General features: G+C 47.9%; 1 protein-coding gene across 5 annotated transcripts in view; it reads right to left on the bottom strand.

Moving 5' to 3' along the window:
* Window positions 1-21,927, bottom strand: part of LOC119460525 (activating signal cointegrator 1 complex subunit 3) — a 418,279-nt gene that overhangs the window by 317,846 nt on the left and 78,506 nt on the right. For 2 of the 5 annotated variants that reach the window (XM_037721446.2, XM_037721445.2), the window contains exons 4-7: window positions 16,620-17,176; window positions 14,121-14,303; window positions 13,730-13,863; window positions 8,815-8,962 (exon numbers count right to left, since the gene is read on the bottom strand). The exons of 1 other annotated variant lie outside the window; for it this stretch is intronic. In XM_037721446.2, coding sequence (XP_037577374.1) covers window positions 8,815-8,962; window positions 13,730-13,863; window positions 14,121-14,303; window positions 16,620-17,176 — 1,022 coding nt within the window. The remainder of the gene's footprint in view (window positions 1-8,814; window positions 8,963-13,729; window positions 13,864-14,120; window positions 14,304-16,619; window positions 17,177-21,927) is intronic. 2 more of the 5 variants (XM_049655119.1, XM_049655118.1) reach the window with 2 other exon arrangements.

Below are 21,927 nucleotides of genomic sequence, written 5' to 3'. Positions count from 1 at the left end.
CAGCGAACGGTAGTTTCGTTTTGACTTGGTGCATGCGTGGGCCGCCTGCCTTCTGAACTGCAAGGTCGCCGTCCATGATCGCGACGATAGCGGCCGCGGTTTCGTGCGCATCGGTTGCGGCAAGCAGTAGTTTTAAAGCTGTCGAAGATTAAGAGCCCCGGTTACATCGCGATGGGCGGAAAATTTGTTGGCGAGCAGCTGACTGGCGAAAAAATAATCGGGATGTACGCGCGCGAGGCCTTCGCCGCTGCTAGCGCAAATCGGTCATGAGATGACGAGAATTTCAGCTTCTCCACTGGTCTTGTGCTAAATAAATATAAACAGAATTTGCTGATTCATTGAGTAAATAAAATAAAAGAGTGTTGATGTAGTTAAGCATTTGTTTATTGTTTTCTTGATACCTTCGATAATTAGACATTTGGTGAATTAGGACATTTTAATTCGGTTAATTCGGGGGGGGGGGGGGGGGTTCCTTGGCGCATCATGGAGCTTATCAGGGTTCCCTGGAAGGAACAAGCTTGAGGACCCCTGCGCTATACACTTGCGCACCATGAAATTTCACGATTCGCACCGTTCGTTCATCTTGCTATGGTGCTCGAATACTTCAAAAATACGTCCTTCCGTTAATTCGAACTTCTTTTAATTCGAACAAATTTTCGGGCCCCTTCAAGTTCGAATTATCGAGATTTGGCTGTAAAAGCGTCTATAGAACAGCCCAGTGCCTGCACTGGGATGGTGTTTTTACAACTTAAACTTTTCATGCGAAAGGACGTTTGTAAATAACTTTTGCCTCATTCAGCACCTTTAGTTTTTTGATAGATTCACCAACCATAAAGGCTTATGGTACATGTTTAAAATGGCCAGACACTCCGTTAAGTCGAAACCGTGTCCCTAAATCACTTCATTAAATAGCGAAAAAATATTCAGTTTTCAAGATAGGGAAATTAAAATACCTTGTTACATCGGAAATTTTGTTAAATCGAGGTTCATCGAGGCATGACTGTACTACTAAATGAAGCAAAGCTGTGTTCACACGTTCAGAGTCAATTACAGATATTTTTCGGATATGCCCGATAATTCAGATGCCTTTGCGGTACTGCCACAAATCCCATAGAGCCAATGCATACGGACGTTTGAAATTTGGGATGCTGTAACCCTTCGCCGTCCGATTTTTCAAGACTTTTTACCATGACTGTATAGTTTCGAAACTGCATTAATTGAAGGCGCCACTACCCTCACCATTTCAATTATCACGCAGCGTCAAAATAGCACTCTCGCCCAATCGCATGCTGATCCACTGGCAGCCTTAGCCACCACGACAACGCTAAGCCTAGCTGCTTCGACCAGTGGCGTAGCCAGGGGGGGGGGGGGTTAGGGGGGTTCAAACCCCCCCCGAAATTTTTTCCGCACCCCCCCCCACCCCCCACTTACCCGCCCTTTGTTTTCGTCGCTTCGCGCTGACATAATTCATGAAACCGGTGCTACTATCACAATTTCATTCCTGGGCGCTTCCGTTTGGTTGGTAATTTACAGCGAATCATGTCTGCATATGGAAAAAACTGTCACGGTGTTTGTCAAGGCTTTGACACTCTGTGAAGTTTTGGGCGAGAATGTGGCAGCCGCATTCTGAAGCAACAAATGTGCAACAAATGAAGCAACAAATGCGGCAGCCGCATTTTAGATGATGGCGAAAACGCTGAGGCCCGTTTAGATAGATTTAGGTGCACGTTAAAGACCCCAGGTGGTCGAAATCTCCGGTATACATTTCCGCCGCTTCCCTTCAGGTGCCGGTTAGGTCGCGCTCGCGCAGGATCTTAGGCTACGTTCACACTTGGTCTCGAAGCTGTAGGAAGCGGCGAAATCTTGCAAAAATCCGCCCGCCTAGGCGGCAAAACAGGCATAAAAACAGGCTGCGAGCCAAATCAGTCTCGGGCCGATTTTTTCGCCATGGCGAAGCGGAAACGCGGCGGAAAGTCGTTCTGCTTCACTGCAAGCTACACTAGCATGTAAACAACCGGTCGTAAAATTGAACATGGCACCAGAAGTGTAGGCTGTAATGCTGATCGACGCGATCAAGAACCAGCCCTTGCTCTACGACAAGAGTGGCACTAAAACGTACTGTCGGCAATACTCGCGATAGTATTCAACGTCGCGCGACCGGAGGTGCGGCAACGAAGCCTTGGCGTGACCCAACTTCTCGCGCTTTTGCAAAGCCAGGCGAACCCACCACCGCCGTTTCCGAGGTGTCCGCGTCTTCCGTTTATTCATTGTCCATTTCTAGAAAACAAGTAGGTAGAAGTATAAAAGCCATTTCTTCTTCCACTTCCACGGCAGACACTAGTTAGGCAGATTCCTCGTTGGCGCTCCATAATTCTCCTCGCACGTGTACGGTATGTTGCAGAAGTCGCGGGGTGCTTTCTCGTCACGTTACATGGGCTTGCCAAAAACCAAAGGTAGCGCCAGTACACAAAACACCAACACCGGAGCATGAAGAACAGCTCAAGCTGATCGACAGAGCTCGCAAGATGGCAAAGGCCACAGGGGCCCTGGACTGAGGGCCCCTGTGGCCTTCAGTCCACGCCGGGAAAACTCCTTTGTAAAAAGAAAGTTTTTCATTCATTTCATTCATTCTCGTCGCGACGATATATTGGGAGCGTAGGTCTCACGTAGACGCGCAGGCTTTGGCGAGCCCCAACACAAGGGCCAGCCCGGGTTTTAGCTGTGGTGTTCCCGTTGCCCCTTTGGTGTCCTGGAGGCGCCGACAATACGAAATGATGAAATGTTATTACAAATTGTAAATAAAAGCTATTAAAGAAATATTCTCACGCCTAGGCACCAACCTGTGACTCAGCGCTACCGCGCCCGTGTGAGGATAATTACGGAACGCCAACGAGGAATTTACCGAAGGTCGCAGATGACAGGCGAAGTTGCGTAAAATGATCACTTTTGATGACAGTACGTGGGTCAAAGAATGAACATACCGCTCGAAATAATGCGATAATGAGCGCCACCACGCCGACAAACGTACGCAGACGAGATGGATCTGGACGAAAACGGCATCGGCGGCCGCGGCGGTAGCAAAACAAATGTGAACAACTTGGACAGGCGCGGAAAACATTTTCCGGCCGCTTTGGCCTTTCCGGCCGCTTTGGCCTTTCCGCCCGCTTGCCGCTTCCCAAGTGTGAACGTAGGCTTAGTCTGCGCGAGAAACGTCTCTTGTTTGCGATTGCGCCCCTACGGAAGGCTGGTAATTACTGTTGTGTTGTTGAATCCCAAACCAGCAATTACGGAAGGCTGGTAGTTGCTGTGTTGTTGTTGAATCCCAAACCAGCAATTACGGAAGGCTGGTAGTTGCTGTTTTGTTGTGGAATCCCAAACCAGTAATGTACACACGAAGGGGTTGATGACAGCAGTGAAATTCCACCGACTCGCAACAGAATGCACGAAACAGACAGCCGACAAGCATGAATTACTGCTGTGCGCAGTACAGCGTAAGTAAACTCTTGTTGCAGGCGCTGACAGTTCTCGTCGGAGTTCACGCGTCCTGAGAAATTGATTATGTGCACTATGCACTGAACAAGACCGGATTTCATTCCTGCATCACTAGTACACCAATCAGTCGAGATTCTGTGAGGTACAAGGCCGCTTCCTGTTTGCACCAGCGTAAGTGAAACAGAAATGAGTTGCACGCACCACTTAAAATGCGTACACATGCCATATCTACGCTGCGCGGTGAAATATTCTTTACAATTCTGAATCTGTTGACGTAAAGGCCAATGACGGCTGCACGCTCGCACACAGCGGAAGACAGAGCGGCCCATGCACTTGCCGCAGGAAATGCAACCCTGTCGTATGAGGGAGCAGGGCGATGAAAGCTTCGAAAGAAAAAAAGAGCCTTACGCGTTTTTGCGCGTATTAAGTTTACTAGCGCAAAGACGCAGCGAACAAGCTATTTCTATTGGAGTAGGTATAGCCTGGTCACACGTGCATTTTCACGCGTATAGCCGTCCTTGACTTGTGAAACGCACTTCGCCCCGACGAGGACGACGCCATCTACGCTTAACGGAGGTCAACGATTAACGATGTCTTCTCCGATCGAGGCGGGTCGTCTCAATGATGCGTTTTCGAGACTGGTCTACTGAATGTCTTTGATATACATGTATAGAGTGTGCTGAAACTACCGACATTTATCATCGATCACGTGACCTAGAGGAAACCAGAAGCTTGCCCCCCCCCCCCCCCCCCGGTCGGGCCAGTGAACCCCCCCCGAAAAAAATTTCTGGCTACGCCCCTGGCTTCGACGTTCGCTACCAAGCTTCCCGCTGCTCACTGCTGTGCATTTAATTGAAAGAATTCGCCCCTACCAGTAACGGCGCCAATTCGACCTACGTCATCCTCGCGGATGGCTTTGAATAGCCTTGTGCGAATATTCTATATTTTCGAATAGTTGAATGAATAATGTGCCATTCGATATTCGTTTTGATTCGAATTTTGTTATTCGGAAATTTCAAAGTATTCAGCTCGAACGAATAGCCACACGTGGCAGAGAGAAGGCATTTTCGGAAGTTTCGGTTTTGGATTCAGTAATACTTTTCCCAATTCAATTCAGGCCCAAGCCGGGAAAACAGAACTATACTCAGAACAAAGGCATACAAAAATGCATCTCGTCGGCTTGGTGGTGTGGTTGATTGCGTTTAGTGGGCAACTCTGTCTCTGCCGCGGCGGCATTTGATCAATCCCAGCCGCCTTGGACCACTCCAGAGAGCACCATGGGGAACTTGCATGCGGCCAGCAATCCGATTTGGACCTTTTTGTAAAGATTCCACCGGGAACCGAAGCTCGATGTCTTAAATGCAAGGCAGTCCTGAAGGCCCCGACAAGTACAACAACAACCCTAGCAACGCATTTAAGGAGACACCCGGACTTGCACAAGGACTACCAAGAGAAGCGGGACGCACGCGAAAGGCCTTCCAAGCTCAAGGGGGCAAGCAAGGCAAGTGGTCAACAGCCATCCATAGCCGACAGTTTCAAGCCGAAAAAGAAAGCGTCGGCCCCAAAAGCCCAACAGATGACAAAAATGATAGCTCGTTTCGTAGCTCATGGTATGCACCCCTACAACATTGTCGAAGAACCGGGTTTCCTCGACATTATGAAGTTCGCTATGCCGGATTATGCTGTGCCGTCTCGGACAACGTTCTCGAGAGCCATTATTCCAGACCTCTACGCATCAAGCAAAGAGAAGGCCGGGGACATTTTTGCAAGCGAAGTGGAGTCGCTTTCAATCACAATTGATGGTTGGACATCGCGGGCAAATGACAGCTACGTTTGTGTAACTTGTCACGTCATGGACAGTGACTTCGTACAACACGTGCATGCATTGGCTTGCACGGAGATGACAGATTCTCACACTGCAGCAAACCTGGAGCTATTTAATGCAGGTTCATCGAGGAGTGGGAACTTCCAGCCCATGATACTGTGCAGATCTTCGTCGTTACAGATAATGGAAGGAACTTCTGCAGTAGCGCGGTCGTCCTGGAATGTTGTGCAGTGTTTCGGACACACCTTTCAGTTGTGTGTCAGTGATGCCAAATGAGAAGTGTCAGGGTTTTTGCAGCTCTGTGCTAAAGCCAGAGCGTTTGTGGCTAGATACATACGGAGTACCAAGGCCCGAGGACGGCTTCAGGAAATTCAGAGAAACATGCAGCTGGACCCTCTCGAGGTTGTACAAGACGTCCCGACGCGATGGAACAGTGAGCATGCCGTGATGGCCAGCATCGTGAAGCTCCGTACGGTCATCACTGTAGAACTTTCAGAATCTGACGCAGTTCCAAACTTGAACGCGAGTGGAAGCTTATGAATGCAGCAGTGCAAGTTGTGGGTACTTGGTGTCTCACAGGAGACCAACCAGCGCGGGTTCGAGCTTAGCGAGCCACAGGGCCGCGTCAGCCGTCGCCTCCAGCACCGCTCGCGCGCGAGCTCAGAGACCGCAAGGGGCTACCAAGTGACGCACGCAAAAACACAGTAAAGCCCCGAGTTGACGGAAACCGTTTATTGAATCCGTCGGCACCAGCACTGCACAAACACCCGCGCGGCGGGGAACCAAAGGGGTCCCGCATCAAGGGCAAAAATACAATAACAGGCGCCTATAGCACGTCGCGGTGAGAGCACAGGCTCAAGCTGGAACACGCCGCTAGGAAAATTCCCGGCGGCTATGCTACTTGCTCTGGCGATAACCAATGGGTCAACTCGCGAGAGCTCGGGCAATCTCCTTTGGCTTAGGCTTTCGGCAAGTGCCGCTTGGCGTGGTACGACCTCGCGCAAGCACTAGGCACCGCTCGTCGGCTTAGTGTCGGAAAAAGAATCAGCACAAAGTACGCGCTCCCTGCACGGGCAAAGGCACCGTGCGCGAGCGCCAGTCCTAGTCACAAAGGTGTCGGCGGACGAGAGGAAAGCATGTATGTACCGTGCGCTGGTCCCGGAGATAAGAGAGCCACGCTGCGCCGCTAGCAGCCGAAACGCGGCCGCCGTGACGTAGGATCCCCGCCCTCACCGCAAACCACCGCTTTTGGAGCGCAACCGCTAGAACCGGTTGCGAGCGGACGGGAAAAGGCGAGGGATGGCAGAACAGGTGAAGCCCGCGCAATGGCGCCGGCGCCTCCCTCAATCCCCACAAAGTCTTGAAGCCACTTGACCATGCCACAACTGAACTGTCTGGGGACAGGTATCCCACGCTGTCAGGAGTCCGAGGTGGTGTACCGAGTTGGTTCTAGCCGAACATGTTTCTGAAGGTGGTGATGCAGCATTGCTTGCCTCAAGCCTTTTGCATAGCATCAAGACGAGATTCCCTGATATCAAGATGTCACACCTTCCTGCATTGGCAATGTTGGTCGATCCTAGATACAAAGATGTCTGTTATGCTGAACGACCCGCAAAGCAATGGGCGTTCACTCTACTCACAATGACAGCAGAAGAGACTGCCAGTTGATCAGCATGGTACAGCAACAAGTGAGAACAGCACCTGCTCTGCAGACCCATCAGGGGACTCTGTGTGGAGTGCTGTTACACAATTCAGTTTGCGTGCACATCATCAGTCAAGCCTGTGGGGATGCGCGACTCTCACGCGTCTCCTGTGGTCCGGCTTCACCGCGTGGCTAAGTGCTGGCGGGGGTCGTAGTGGTTGCGGCGCGTTGCAAGAGATGGCGCGAGTGTCGCGATGCTAACGCCACCGAATGGCGGGGTGATTTGGGAGAAAAAGGTCAAAGGCGCTCGCTCTTTCGGTTGGGATCGGTGAGCGACGCGGACGTCCCGCGCGTGCGCCGATCCACGCTTCGCGAGACGTCTCGCGTGGCTTGGAGCGGGGCACCGGTATGGACGAACACGGATCGTTCGAACGCGCTACCGTTCACGTGACCGTACACGTGAACGACTAGGCGATGGTGTCATAGCATGGGGCAAACGTATTCGCTCGCTATCGGGTCGCGGTGAGTCGGACTTCCTTGATTTGTCGCGCGCCCATGTGAATGTTCTAGTGGTAGCAATTCGGCTAGTGTCCATTGGTGTATGAAAGGCGCAATAAATGCCGTTGTGATTGTTTGCACTACTGTGTTGTCGTTCCTTTGTCCCAAGAGCATGTGTGAGACCCCACGAGCCATACAATCTCAGATGAGGTTGCTGGGTACTTGAAGGCCCCCCCTTCTTTCCCGGTCCGAAGACCCCCTTGTGTGGTGGAAAAGCAAGGGCAGCCACCAACCAACCCTGGTTGCAGCTGCCCGTAGGTATCTTTCGATACCAGCCACCCGGACAAGTGAAAGGCTCTTTTTCAACGCAGGAGCCGTTGTAAGCTGCAGAAGGGAGCACCTCAAACCCCAGCATGTGAAACAGCTAGTGTTTTTGCACAAAAATTTGTAGATTTTCGTAAATAATCAAGTTGTTTACTTTCCTTGAATAAATCCCAGACCTTAGCCCTCTGCCGTTTTTTTTTTCTTTACTTGCTACTATTCGAAGTATTCGCTTCGAAATCATTCGACAAGAATTACTATTCGCTTCGAACCAAAAAAGCACTATTCGCACAAGCCAAGCTTCGAAGCATGGAAAGTGCAGCAAAGGTCAAGCGTTGCATTATGCTGGTTCCTAGAAGTCAGCGACGTGACTGCGTAACAACGCAAACCAAGAATGTAAAGGGGCCACTGTTATTGGACACAGCAGGTATTCTTTAATTACTCACGCATACACCTACCGTCTGTTGTTGCAATACAAGCACCAATACACCCTAATAAATGTACTGGCAGGCCTTGAGAGCTATTTCCGTCGTGACTGCAGTGATTTCTGCCCTTGGGGGCAGTAAAGGGCCAACCTTAATTTTTTCGGGCTGACCGATTTTTCAGACCATTGCATGGCCCATAAGGAGTCCGAAAAATCGGATATTGACTGCATTATGCCTCTTCCTTTAGTTCGGCACACCGGATAATCTGATCAATTTTGTTTGACCTGTCAAGATCAAATTAACACAAGCCGACTGTATAATATTCCCGGCAATGCACAAACCAGAAAGAAGAATGAAAGTCCATAATATAAGTGTTAAATATTGCTTCCGCGTTGCAAGGTTAATCAAGAAAGCAAACAATCATCGCTTCTTTTTAACCAAGTAAATTTGGTATGGCATTAAACATTTTTTTTATCGTAATATAATCTCATGCTGTGTTGTTTGTCCCATGAGGTATGAATTAATGAGCTTTTACTGCATACACTAAGATACAATCACTTGTTCAAGGTCTTCACTAACCACAGTTCTGAAAGGTAAAAAGAAAATCCAACCTTGGCACCTGCTATAAAGGCAGCGGACTTTTTGGCCTCGGCAAAGGAGTCGTAAACATTGGGATATCTCTCTACACGTGCTTGTGGTCTCCTAGCCAGCAATGGTGTAGCCTTGGCAGTCATAAGTTCGGCATTAAGTTCAGCATGTCTGCAAAAAAGTTGGTGAAAGAAAAAGCTCACAGTTCAGACCAGGCACTAATCCCATAATGCAAAAGGAGGGAAAGTTAGGCGAGTTGGTACGGTAACATATTTCTAGTTTAGAGATGCACAGACGAAGACTAAAAGCAGACAGGACGAGCGCAAACTCTCAGGTTGAGAGTAAGCGCTCGTCCTGTCTGCTTCTAGTCTTCGTCTGTGTCCCTTCGCACTATAAACTAGAAACTAATCATGTAACCAGTGTGAATTCTGGCTGTGCTCTCAAAGGGAAAAAGGTGTCTAACATTCCTAAGCAAACTCCTTATGTACAATACCATAGGATTTGCCTTTTTCTTTTTGTAATCAATATTCCTGCATGCCACAATGGTTATCATCAGCTGTGTGCACACAACTACTGCCTCAGTGCCTTCTTCGGTTCATGCACAACCTACAGTGCCTGGTGCAGCAGCCACTGTTCATGCAGTGTCAACACACACCAAGCAGCATCGTTAACTAATGTAAAAATTATTGGTTGGTCAAGGTTTTCAGCAAATCTCGAAGCTGTTAAAGCAAGCCAAACTAATACTTTTATTCAATCAAAACTTTTTGTCTTCATAAGGAACAGAGGAATATGGCCAAGAACACCTGTAGACATTGCCAAATTCTGCCATATTGTCAAATTTTGTAATGACGGCATTTTGAACCCATCAGAAAGGCCCAGAGGGCTGCTACCATAGAGTTTCTCACTTTATTACCTAGGGGGAAATCTGGCGCCACCGTCTATGGGTTTTCTAACGAGTGCTGTGCCGTCGTGGGAATGACAGTATATGGGTGTCCGAGGCTCGTGTTGGCTGGTCTTGTATGGGGTATGGGGCTTCGTTTAAAACAGGGCTATGGCTACACAGACAATGCGTTCTTAAAATAAAACCTTCAAAGAAGGTTTTCATTCACCCATATTACATCTTTCAATGAAGTTTACTCACCTACAATGCACAATCAAGCGAAGAAAAGCAAAAACAGACAACAAACTGCTCTAGAGCAAGCGCAAATCTTGTCGTCTGTCCTCTAACTTTAGCGGCCCACTGATACATTTTATGTTTCATATAATTGTACATCGAATCACAAGTCCTCATAATTAAACCTGTTTCTGTGTAATAATAAAGCTAAAACAGCTCTTTACGTGTTGTTTTAGTAGGAAATTATTAACGTGACAAACGGAACGGTGCTAGCCAGGTGCAGTCTTCAAAGTGTCCTGGCTCTCCAAGGGCGATGCTAATCCGAAGTCACCATATACAGTATAGACCACTTATAACGTAACCGCTTATAGCGCAGGACCGGATATAGTGCAGTCTTTTCAGACTCCCGTTAATTTTCCCATAGCACTCCATGTATACACGTATTGCTTATAGTGCAGTTGCGGGAAACGAAACACCGGTTACAGTGCGGCTGCCTGGGAGCACGGAAGTCAGCGGAGACGGCGAACGCTCCCCTCAAAGGGGCGCCCCAAGGAGTGCTCGAGGAAAAAAGAGAGACGAAGTGGAGGAGAAGGGCACGTGGTGCGAACGAACAGCCAGTGAGGTTGAAACCAGAATCTTGAGTGCGAGTCGTGAAATATCACAGCACACATAGCGAGAGAGGGCCATGAAACTGCCAACGCCGGCCAACGCGCGCTTCACGATAACGGCAGTAAACGAAACTTCAAGGAGCGGGCGGCGCCGGCACAGCAAGGCAAAGGGCGCACGCGGAGACCGTGGAATATGAGGGAGGAGGGCGGCAGGGAAGCGGATCTCGCCTCGGCAACTCCGCCGCTTCGGTGGCTCCCCTCGCCCTCCCTCGTAGCTCCCTCACTTTCGACTGTCACCGCGCGCGCGCGCCCGCCGGCCCGGCGCCAGCGCCCCGAAGTTTCGTTTTCTGCCGTTATCGGGAAGCGGGCGTTTGCCAGCGTGGGCAGTTTCGTTGGCCGGCCTGGGACAGCGCCGCTGCTTCCCACTTCGTCGTAGCCGCAGCGTGCAAGGTCAACACGTGACTAGAAAGTAGAGAAAGCATAAAGGAGAAAGAAGGGTTCACTGCCATTTTCTACGCGTGGCTACGGTAGCGTTGCTGAGACGTCGGCACGTACACGCATGTTCCGGCGCAACGCAGAATCGGCGACCTTGCCATTTGAGAGAGGGTGAAATTTCCGCCGCATATTTTTTTTTTCTTTTTTTTTTTGTTTTGTTCACGCGCGACATTGAGGGGTCTCTCCTAAGCTTTTACTCTATGGCGGTGCCGGAGCAATGCCGGTAGGAGGCGCCGCCGCGTGATTTGGTTCGAATTAACGAGATTCGACTGTACATTGAATGCAAATGTTCTAGCCGCATTCCTCGACTGTCGCATACGCGTGGTGGCTCGGTGCACATCTTTTGCCTATGTGCGAACCTTTGAAAATTGTTGCTTTGGTTATAGTGCGGTACCGCTTATAGTGCGGATATTCGCGACTCCGGCGACTTACGTTATAAGCGATCTACACTGTACTGGCGTTCCCATGCACACACCAGTGCAGCAGCACCAGATTTCCTTCTAGGTAATACTATAGTGAAGTTTAACTCTGGGTTTCCTCGATATGCCCGCGAATACACGCAAAACTGCCGCGCGACCGGCCTGGCTGCTACAGCCTCTCTGATTGGATAAAAATGACGCCATTACCAAACTTGATAATACGGCGGAATTCGACAATGTCCAGAAACGCACTTCTGGTAAGATGGGATTCGTAAGGAATAAATGGTCCAAACATGACCATGTTCTATATTCAGGCTTCTGTGTATGCTAAGGAGTTCCACCTCAAAATGGCATCACCGAGGTGTGCACCATGAACATGAACAGGAAGTCCGTACATGTATGTCAGGTTGTACACCTATTTGAATATGATTAAGCGTGTTAATGTGGTGCACAATAATGCCTGGCCTCAGTTGCTCCGTTGCTTCCATGGCAGACGTAATACTACTAGTGCCACCACTCAACAGGAGAAGAGTTTAGCGCCCCTGCCTCGCGATGCTCTCACTATCCTTCTCCGACTCCTTCTCTACACATTTAAAAAATTTTTGCCATTACCGGGGGCTGCCTTGGATAGATGTATTCTGCTGTTGTATCAAGTAGCTTAAAACTATTCATCTGTGGAGCATTGGATCCCACAGCCCATTTTGGGACACAATACTTCGGTCTTTCACTCTATCCTTGTAAATAAATTGTTCCTGTGCTTAAGCTTTCTACGTGCTCTTACAAATACTATAAAAAACCATCTTAACAGAACTGTTGGTTGGCCTAATTGGTGTTTGCTGAAGGACATATGTATTTATTCCTGGGTCAGTACCTAAAATGAATCAATTGGAAGTGCCACCCGTGTCGTCGTCTATGTTTCTTCCTTTGGCGTGTGTCCCAATTTGCGGCAATAATATATCCTTCAAGAAACTGGTTCATTTTACTACCAGTAATTGTGTTGCAAAGTTTTAAAAATTAATGTATCTGTGCCTTTTAGTACTGTCTAACTTTCTTTTTCTCTCATTAGTGAAGGCTTGTTTCGGTTTCTTTTTATTTTATCAGTGAATGTTCCATTCGTTTGGTTTTGTATTACGAGAGCAGTGTTATACTAATGCGACATGCATTTCATGCACTTTTTTATGTCTTCCAAGCAAATACGAAAGCATATATTGTACTGTTCCTGCACTGTGTACGATTGTCAACAAAACAACGCAACACATGTTCTGTGCTGCTGCTGGACTTCATTATTTCTGTCCTGGCACATGTTTGTCATGACCCTTGCAATTGCAAAAACAGACTGTGCACAAACACACAAACAATGTGCAATGCACAGAAGATAAAATGCAGCACATCACACGAATTTGCACACAAAGACGGCCATAAGCAACATGAGTGAACAGCGAATAAAATAAAAAAAATGATGCCGCTCCATTTAAAGAAACAAAAAAGGAAAGATAAACACCCCAGCTTGACAGGTGAACGGCCCTAGCAAGAAAATAGTAATAAAACTCGCACCGCCTACCACTGTTGCCATGAAGATGGAGGCAGCAATAGTTTCCGTCTAATAATACTAGAGGAAACTCCGCCACTGCAATCGTACAGTTAGGATGGAAACGATGGTTAGTACATGGATTTGTGTAATCTTCGTTCTTGTGGCTTAGTTAAAGTTTTATATGCCTTTATCAGCCTAAATTCCGAGGCCATCCTTTCTTTTCTAAACGTAGAAGGCAATAGACATATGCACAGTCACTGCCAATTGTAGCGTTTATAACAATATCTTGTTGAAAATTATCAGTTCGAGAAGTCACAAAACAGTGTGACGCCAGAAGGACGAAGTTTAGGCAAATTCATGTTATTCCCATGTAGCTTGAACTGCCATGCCTGCAACTCCTGTAGAGAGCAGCCCTACAGTTACCTCTAGCAATCTTAGACAGACATACAAGACTGTCTTGCTCAAACAGAACTCACCTGCACAGACCTAATCTCCCTACACATGTGTCCCTAGCGTATCCCTCACCCAAATAATGTTGCAGTAAGATTAGGCCAGTTCCATAATTACGGCTGAATCAAATAAAGGCAACCGTAAACTGCCACAAGGTCACCTGTTAATTCAACATACCATGTTCCTGCATCCTATGCAGGTTTCAAGCAAGCTAATTTTTTATAGCAAACATTCTTGCTTCACATTACTGCTACTGGAAGCCATCGCACGGATAAAAAGCAAAATTTTGGGTAAAGAAGCTATATATTTAGAATGACTTACTTTTGCCTACGAAGAAATTCAACATTCAACTGCATATGATCATCTTGCTCTTTAGTGTTGTTCTTCGTGCGATCACGACCAATCCTTTTTTCCTCTTTTTGAATTTTTTTCATCAGGCTCTTCTCTTGTTCCGACTGAAATGGACACAAAACAATGTTCCAAGAGTGTTGGGGAAAGAAAATTTTAGAAGTGTGGTCTTAGTCAAGATGTGCTGTTGACATTACCTACAGAGCAATAAACAGTTTAAACAGCAGTGTTCTTATCTACAAAAAAAGAGTGGCTTGTGACACTCGCAAACAAAAAAATATGTGTTGTCTCAGCTCAAACAGTAATAGAGTGATGCATGGGATAATGCAGGACAATGTAAGCAGTGCACCTTTGCCTTTTTTACCTGAATAGTGACTTGGCAGCCGTATGTGGGCTTTGCAGGCTGGTTCTTGAAGACAGGCACAACATCAGGGAAAGGTTCTGCCATGTTTAATGCATCAGCATTCATGGCCTTCACAAGCTCTTTACGATGGTCAAGGATATTATGAATCACACCAAGAAACTCGGCGCCGAAAATTTCATACATCTGAAAAATCGAAAACAACCGCCAACAGAAACAAATTGTAAAGAAAAATTAATCAATGTTACACTCCAAATCATTTAGTGAACGCTTTGCATAAGGAACACTGTTTGGTCACAGGTGTGTTGTGTATGAATTCAAGGAGTGCTTTATGGTATCTGCTGTCATGTACCGAATGACCATAGCTGGATGTGTCACTGTAGAGTAGGCCAGCTGGCTGGAGATGTGCCACTTGTAAGGCTGGACAAGTCCATACTAAGTGGCCAGCATCTGCTTCTGTCCCTGCAAGGGGACAGTCCAGTGGAAAGTGCTGCCAAGTACAGGTGACACCCCAGCCTGCAACCTCCTAAGCACCACTACAGTAAGGTGATGGGTGAGGAATCAGGCGAGATATGAGTGCACGTGTCTTGGCAGAAAGAATATTTTACATGTAGGGAGGATAAGAATCAGGTTGCCTGGTTGCTTGTTGGTCAGCAGCAATGTTGCGAGGGTTCACAGCATGTCCTTGAATTCAATGTACCCTGATGCACTGCAATTATAAAGGCATGCATCAACTCACAAACTTCCTTCTCTGCAAGTGTCTGTGCTGATGTATACAAATCTTTCCAACGTGCATGTAGCAAGCACCACTCCTACTTCTGACACAAGTGCCTACTCCCACAATAAGCTTCACACACCATCATCTTAGCTCAATATTTATTCACTCAAACATCACCTGTCCCAAAAATGCACGCAGTATCAGGAAAGAAATGGGACAGGATGTAGGAGTATTGCCCTCGCACTCTCCCCCCTCGAGAGTACCCCGTTGACCTCCAGTAGGACTGCTGTGTGAGAAGCCCGAATTCTATGCATTTGCTGTGCAGCCCATTTTTGGTAATTTCAACAGATAGGTTAAAGGACTTGTGAAATTGGGTAAGAATCGGGCAGAAATTAATCAGATGTCACGATAGGCCAACGGAAAGGGAATGCTGAATGAAAAAACTGTCTTCAAGTGGGTTCATCGTTTTCGGAAAATCAGGACGTCCCTTCTTATCGCACTAAGGTGCAAGCATTGATCATGTGCATTCTCTCACATTCACTGACCACCGAAGGACTAACCAGAAGCACTTGGTATATGTTAAAGGCATTTGGTTAAGGAAAGTCATCTATTCACATGATTGCAATGGCAAAATTTGGAAATAAAAGAAGATTTGTGTAGAGTTGGTACCAAAACTGCTCACTACTGAGCAAAAGTTTCAATGAAAAGAAGTTTGTGTTGATTAGAAAACTTCGAAAGAAAGCAATAAATTATTGCATTATCACTCGCACCAAATCGATTTATGAATACGGCATAGTGCTGAAGCCACAGAGCAATGAGTGAAAATGAAATGTGCAAAAGGGCAAAACAGCTCAGACCTACTGAGTGTTTTTTGAATGCTGTAGAATCATGCACCAGAAAGCTGAAGCTCAGTGCAGCTTCCTACACCGACATTTTGAAGCAACTGAAAGCTCTTCCAACATTTCTAGAAAGGGGGCACTGAATTTGGCGGCAAGACAATCACACGTTTTTGGCATACAATTCCATAATTTTGCTTAAACACTCTCTCCTTGTTGCCGAATATAGCACCTTACAACGCCCTGGACCAATCACAGCTGACAAGATGGCAGAATTCGCCAAGGCCATGTGCCAATGTCCCTTATAGCACCCCGGGAGTGCATTGAGCACACATCGTCTCCACTCAAAAATGGCTGTATTTCTGGCTTGCTCTAAGAAGATTCTCAAGAGAGTGCGGCAGCTCACAATGAATGATTATGGTATTCGCCCGACTGGTCTGAAAATTGTCTGCAGAGTGCGATCAGATACGAAACCTGCTACATTTTCTTCCTAAAAAATAGGGTGCACATATGGTTTCCACTTCCTTCAGGAGCTGTAATGTCATTTAGAAGCTACTTGTTTATTTTGAACACACAGAAAATGGCCAGGTGTTCGATGAGGGAGCGTGTCAGAATGGGGCAAATAATGCCAAATGAATCAGCGTTTCTTCCCGTTAGGGTTGAATTAATGGTAGTCTATTGTAATAGAAATGCACGCACCAATACTACAGGAGAAATTGCTACAGCACTGTACAGGTAAATGAACAAAAAAAAAGGGGGGGGAAAAAAATGCTTCCAGCTTGGAATGGATTCGACACCACCATGGTACATTAGCTGGAATTCGGGGCAGCCCACGATAGTGCCGAGGCAAATGTATGCACATAGCCTGGTTGAAAAACAGTGAAGAAATAAGGGTGAGAAATTTGCCAAAAGTGCACAAGAAATGCGACAGCCTGACAAATGACTTACCTCTCCTTCGAGTTCCTTGTCAGTACGGTGTGAGTCCAGCATTGGCGCTACTATGTTGACCAATTCCTCTACAGAGAGGCCCAAATTACTGCCTTTCAACAGTGCTGCCTGCACTTGAGACCTCAGCCAGTGGCCATCATAACGGCTCTTTGGCTTGTTCTCCGTTACAATAGGGTCCTTATAACTTATATCGAGGCAGGCCTGGTCTTTGACAAACAATTCATCCTCCGAGCACGCATCAACCTCATCGTCCACAAATGGCTGTAAGCTGCCCACTTTGATGCGGCGGGCAAACTCAGTGGCCTCGGGGAATGAGTCTTCCAGGCTATATTTCTGTTCAAGCAGCAGTTGCCTCGTTTCCGGCGGCAGCCAAGAGAAGATTTTGTGCACCAAGAGGCAGGCCTTGTTTGCCAGCTCAGCAGAGAAGCTGCCAAAGGCCCTTTTGAGCTGCTGACGTTCATGTTCAGTAACATGGGTCTGGCCACTGTCCTCTTCAAATATTTCCAACAGCTGCAGTGCTGCAGCGTGCAGAACTTCTTCAAGGCAATCGCCGCCAGCTGCAGTAACAAATAGAGTAAATGGTCAAAAATTGTTTCAACATATTTTAATGCTTTTGCAAATCACCCCACATCCAGAAATAGTGCCACAAGCAACTCACATACCTGCATTCTGTGCTTCCATTTTGCAAAACTTACTACATGCCACTTTCATAAAAATTTAACCCTTTGCGGCCATGTTTCACGGCCCTCCTGACACACATTAATACCAGTTCTGATCAAATGTCAAGAAGTGCTCCGCGCATGCGTACACTTATGTGTACAGCATTTTTCAGTGCATCTGTCATAGCACCGTTCGGGAACCTTTTCAACTACTAATAATTGCACTTCACAGCACGTGTGTATAAGGACAGCATTCTTTTAGCAGCTAACTGAAGAATTATGTGCTTTTCCTAGGATAGAGTACTGTGAATGGCAACATATTTTTTTTTGCATGAGGTAATAACGCGGGTTTATTGAATCTATAGACAATTTTGGTGCTGAGGTGGAAAATACCCTCTCATCAAATGTCCTCGAATGAGAGCACTGAAGAGTAAGGCAATCAGTAGAGATAACAGTTCCTGTGGAAAACACCCACTTGATGCTGGCAGGAGACTGCATAAGAGCCTCAGCAATAAATGAAACGACGGACCGATCGCGCGTGCGCCGGCGCGCTTCGCGAGACCATCTCGCGAGGCTAGGAGCAGGACACCGGTATGGACGAACACGGATTGTTCGAACGCGCCACCGTTCGCGTGACCACACATGTCAACGACTAGGCGATGGTGTCATAGCATGAAGCGAACATATTCGCTCACTATCCTGTCACGGCGAGTCGGACTTCCTTGATTTGTCGCGCGCCCATGTGAATCTTCTATGCATAGTAATTCGGCTAGCGTGTATTAGTGTATGAAAGGTGCAATAAATGCCCTTTTGATTGTGTGCACTATGTGTAGTCGTTCCTTTGTCCCAAGAGTTTGTGTGAGACCCCACAAGATATACCTATTTATGAATCGCATGGTGAACCATAAAGGCACAACAAATTATTTGGATTTCAATTTATTTCTTGCAACCATATAAAATCTCAAGATGATGCAGGGACAAAAGGCAATGAGTGCCTGACAGTGGTCCCTGATCTCGCCCAGTAGCAGCAGTACGGCGCCCATAAACATGCTCACTTGCTACAAAAAATTTTATTAGAAAAGGAATTGTACTTGCTGTTTAAGTCCACAATATATATGCATCGCTAGTTTAGGTAATAGTGCCACGAAGTTAGCAATCGAGGCCTTGGCAAAACGGTGGTCTTTTTTTTTTTAATCTAGGCTGACACTCGGAGAGCGCGCGTTCCAGTACACACTTCATTGTTCTCATTGTAGCGGCCGGCGGCCGCAGGTGCAGGCCTATCTCGCGTCATTTCTCCCCTTTCAAAAGCGACCGTCCCGGTCCGTGGGTAAAACAAAGTGCATAAGGTGGCAGGGCAGCTCTAATGGCAGATGTGGTCACAGAAAGCTAAGGATAAACCACAACACTGCGTAGGACGGCGAAGGGTTTGAAAGGTGCACTTCACTCGTGGGTGTAGTATGGCTTCATCCGTACTACGTGTACAACTTTGGGGCGGGGACGTCATCGGCTCAAGCGACGATCAACGCTTTGGGGCAGGATCTCGTAATTCACATCGCTAAGCCGGCGCACAACCTCGTATGGTCTGAAGTATCGTCGCAATAATTTCTCCGAGAACCCATGGTGACGGACAGGTGTCCACACCCACACGTGGTCGCCGGGGTTGTACTGGACATTCCGTCGGCTCTGGTTGTAACGACGGGCGTCGGTACTCTGCTGGCTGCAGATGCGGTTCCGAGCAAGCTGGCGAGCTTCCTCTGCTTTCTCGATAAAGTCATCAGCTGGGCCCTCGCTTGTCGTGGTGCCGTCGTCTACTGGAAGCATGGCGTCTAAAGGTGACTTGATACAACGTCCATAGACAAGTTCAAATGGGGTGAGCTGCACAGCTCTTTTATAAGCAAATGTCACGTATGGCAAAATTTCGTCCCATGTCTTGTGCTCTACATCATACATCGAGAGCATATTGGCCAGTGTTCTGTTAAGGCGCTCTGTCAATCCGTTAGTTTGTGTGGGCTGATAAGCCGTGGTTTTCCGATGGTTGCTGTGCATCAACATGACCACCTCTTGTATTAAATCAGCAGTAAATGCTGCACCGTGATCAGTAATGAGGACAGCGGGTGCACCATGGCGCAGTACAATGTTGAGGACGAAAAACTTGACAACTTCAGCAGCGGTTGCCCGGGGTACAGCTTTGGGCTCGGCGTAACGGGTTAGGTAGTCGGTTGCGATGATTATCCATTTGTTTTCCGAAGATGACGTAGGGAACGGACCTAGGAGATCCATGCCCACCTGTTGGAAGGGTGCTGGAGGTGGGTCCAGAGGTTGGAGGAGACCGGCGGGCTTGACGGGTGGTACTTTACGCCTCTGGCAGTCACGACAGGTTTTCACGTAGTGCTGAACAGACGAAAATAGCCGTGGCCAGTAGTATCGCTGGCGTATGCACGCTAGTGTTCTGGTGAAGCCTAACTGTCCGGCGCAGGGGTCGTCGTGACATGCCTGCAAAACTTCTTGGCGCAATGCCGTATGGACGACGAGAAGGAACGTTTCCCCGACTGTTTTCAAAGTTTTCTTGTAAAGTACATTGCTCCGCAGGCAGTACGATGTCAGTCCTCGTGACAGCGGTCGTGGGATAACAACGTCAGCTCCTTGAAGATACTGGATAAGAGCAAGCAGGTCTGTGTCCGCACGTTGTAGGTCAGTCATCCGCACCGTGTCAACGACACCAAGAAACGGCAAATCTTGCTCCAAATCTGATGATGTCGGTGGAATCGTAGCATGTGACAGGCAGTCAGCGTCGCTGTGCTTTCGTCCAGATCAGTAGACGACAGTTATGTCATACTCCTGTAGGGGGAGACTTCAACAAGCGAGGCGGCCTGATAGATCCCTGAGATTGGCGAGCCAACAAAGTGAATGGTGGTCGCTGACCGCTCGAAATGGCCGGCCATACAGGTAGGGTCGAAACTTACTGATGGCCCAAACGACTGCTAAACACTCCTTTTCAGTGGTCGGGTAGTTAGCCACTGCCTTTGTGAGACTACGGCTTGCCTAAGCGATTACATGTTCCGTACCGTCTTGCCGCTGAACAAGAATGGCTCCGAGACCAATGTTGCTGGCGTCCGTGTGGATTTCAGTTTCAACATCATCGTCAAAATGCGTGAGCACCAGAGCTATTTGCAGTCATTTGCGTAATTCTGTGAAAGCCTGTTCTTGTTCTTCCGTCCACAGAAAGGCACATCGTGGCGTGTTAAACTCGTCAAAGGCTCAGCGATTTTTGAGAAACCTTCAACGAAACGACGCTAGTAGGCGCAGAGTCCTAAAAACCTCTGAACAGCCTTCTTATCTGTAGGACGAGGTAACTCAGCAACGGCAGCCAACTTAGGGTCTGGCCAAACGCCCTGGGGGCTGACCACGTGTCCCAGAAACTTGAGTTCCTGAAAACCAAAGTGGCATTTTTCAGGCTTGATGGTGAGGTTTGCCTTGCGGATAGCATCAAGAACGCTCTTCAGCCGTGCCAGGTGTTCATCGAACGTGCTTGAAAACACGACGACGTCATCCAGGTAGACGAGGCACGTCTGCCACTTCAGTTCAGCGAGTACAGTGTTCATCATTTGCTGGAACGTGGCGGGAGCGGAACACAGTCCGAAGTGGAGGACTAAATTCGTATAGCCCGTCAGGTGTCACGAATGCAGTTTTCTTGCGGTCGTGCTCGTCGACTTCGATCTGCCAGTACCCTGACTTAAGATCTAATGAGGCAAAGAACTGGGCATGACGTAGACGGTCTAAGGCGGCGTCAATCCTTGGCAGGGGGCTCCAATCCTTGGCATCGCGCTTGGTGACTTTGTTAAACCGTCTGTAGTCGACACATAAGCGTAGTTTATTGTCCTTTTTTACCAGAACGACGGGGGACGCCCACGGGCTTGTCGAAGGCTGAATCACGTCATTGTTCAGCATTTCTTTAACCTGGCGTTTAATCGCCTCTCTTTCCATTGGCGACACGCCATATGGATAATGACGAACTTGGCGCGCCAATTCATCTGTGAAAATACAGTGTTTCGAAACGGAGGTGCGCTGAACTTCAGATTTTGTAGAGAAGCAGCTAGAGAATTCGCTCACGAATTCTCTCGCTGCTTCTGTTGTTCCGACAAACCGGCATTAATGTGAATGCGGCTGCAAAGCGTGGTAGCATCTGTCACGTCCGAAGAAGTCACCTCTAAAGTGCCGACGTCGGAGAAGTCCGCAATTTCGTTGAGGAAGGCGACAGCCATGCCTTGAGGGATGTGCTGAAACTCATTGCTGAAGTTCGTCAGAAGAACTCTGCAACTGAACAAGGCCTTGAGCTATGCAGATATACCGTTCGAGCAGCAGCGGAATATTTGCCTCGGCAATGCCCTCATTGTCGTCGAATGCGTCGCAGGTTACAAGGGCTAATACGCTACTCCTCGGCGGTAACGTGACATTGTCGTCGACAATGCGCAAAGTGTTGTCATGACTGTCGTACTTGTTGCTTGCTATGGCATGCGCCTTCCAAAACGTTACCCGCGACTCTTGCAAATTAATGATACCTCCATTAGCCTGCAGGAAGACCATTCCAAGGATCAACTCTCTCGAACAACTCGGCAGGATAATGAAATCTTCAACGTACGTAAAGCCGC

The sequence above is a fragment of the Dermacentor silvarum genome, chromosome 8 (assembly GCF_013339745.2).
Source record: "Dermacentor silvarum isolate Dsil-2018 chromosome 8, BIME_Dsil_1.4, whole genome shotgun sequence".
Lineage (NCBI taxonomy): Eukaryota > Metazoa > Arthropoda > Arachnida > Ixodida > Ixodidae > Dermacentor > Dermacentor silvarum.
This window is presented reverse-complemented; position numbering and strand designations above follow the sequence as displayed.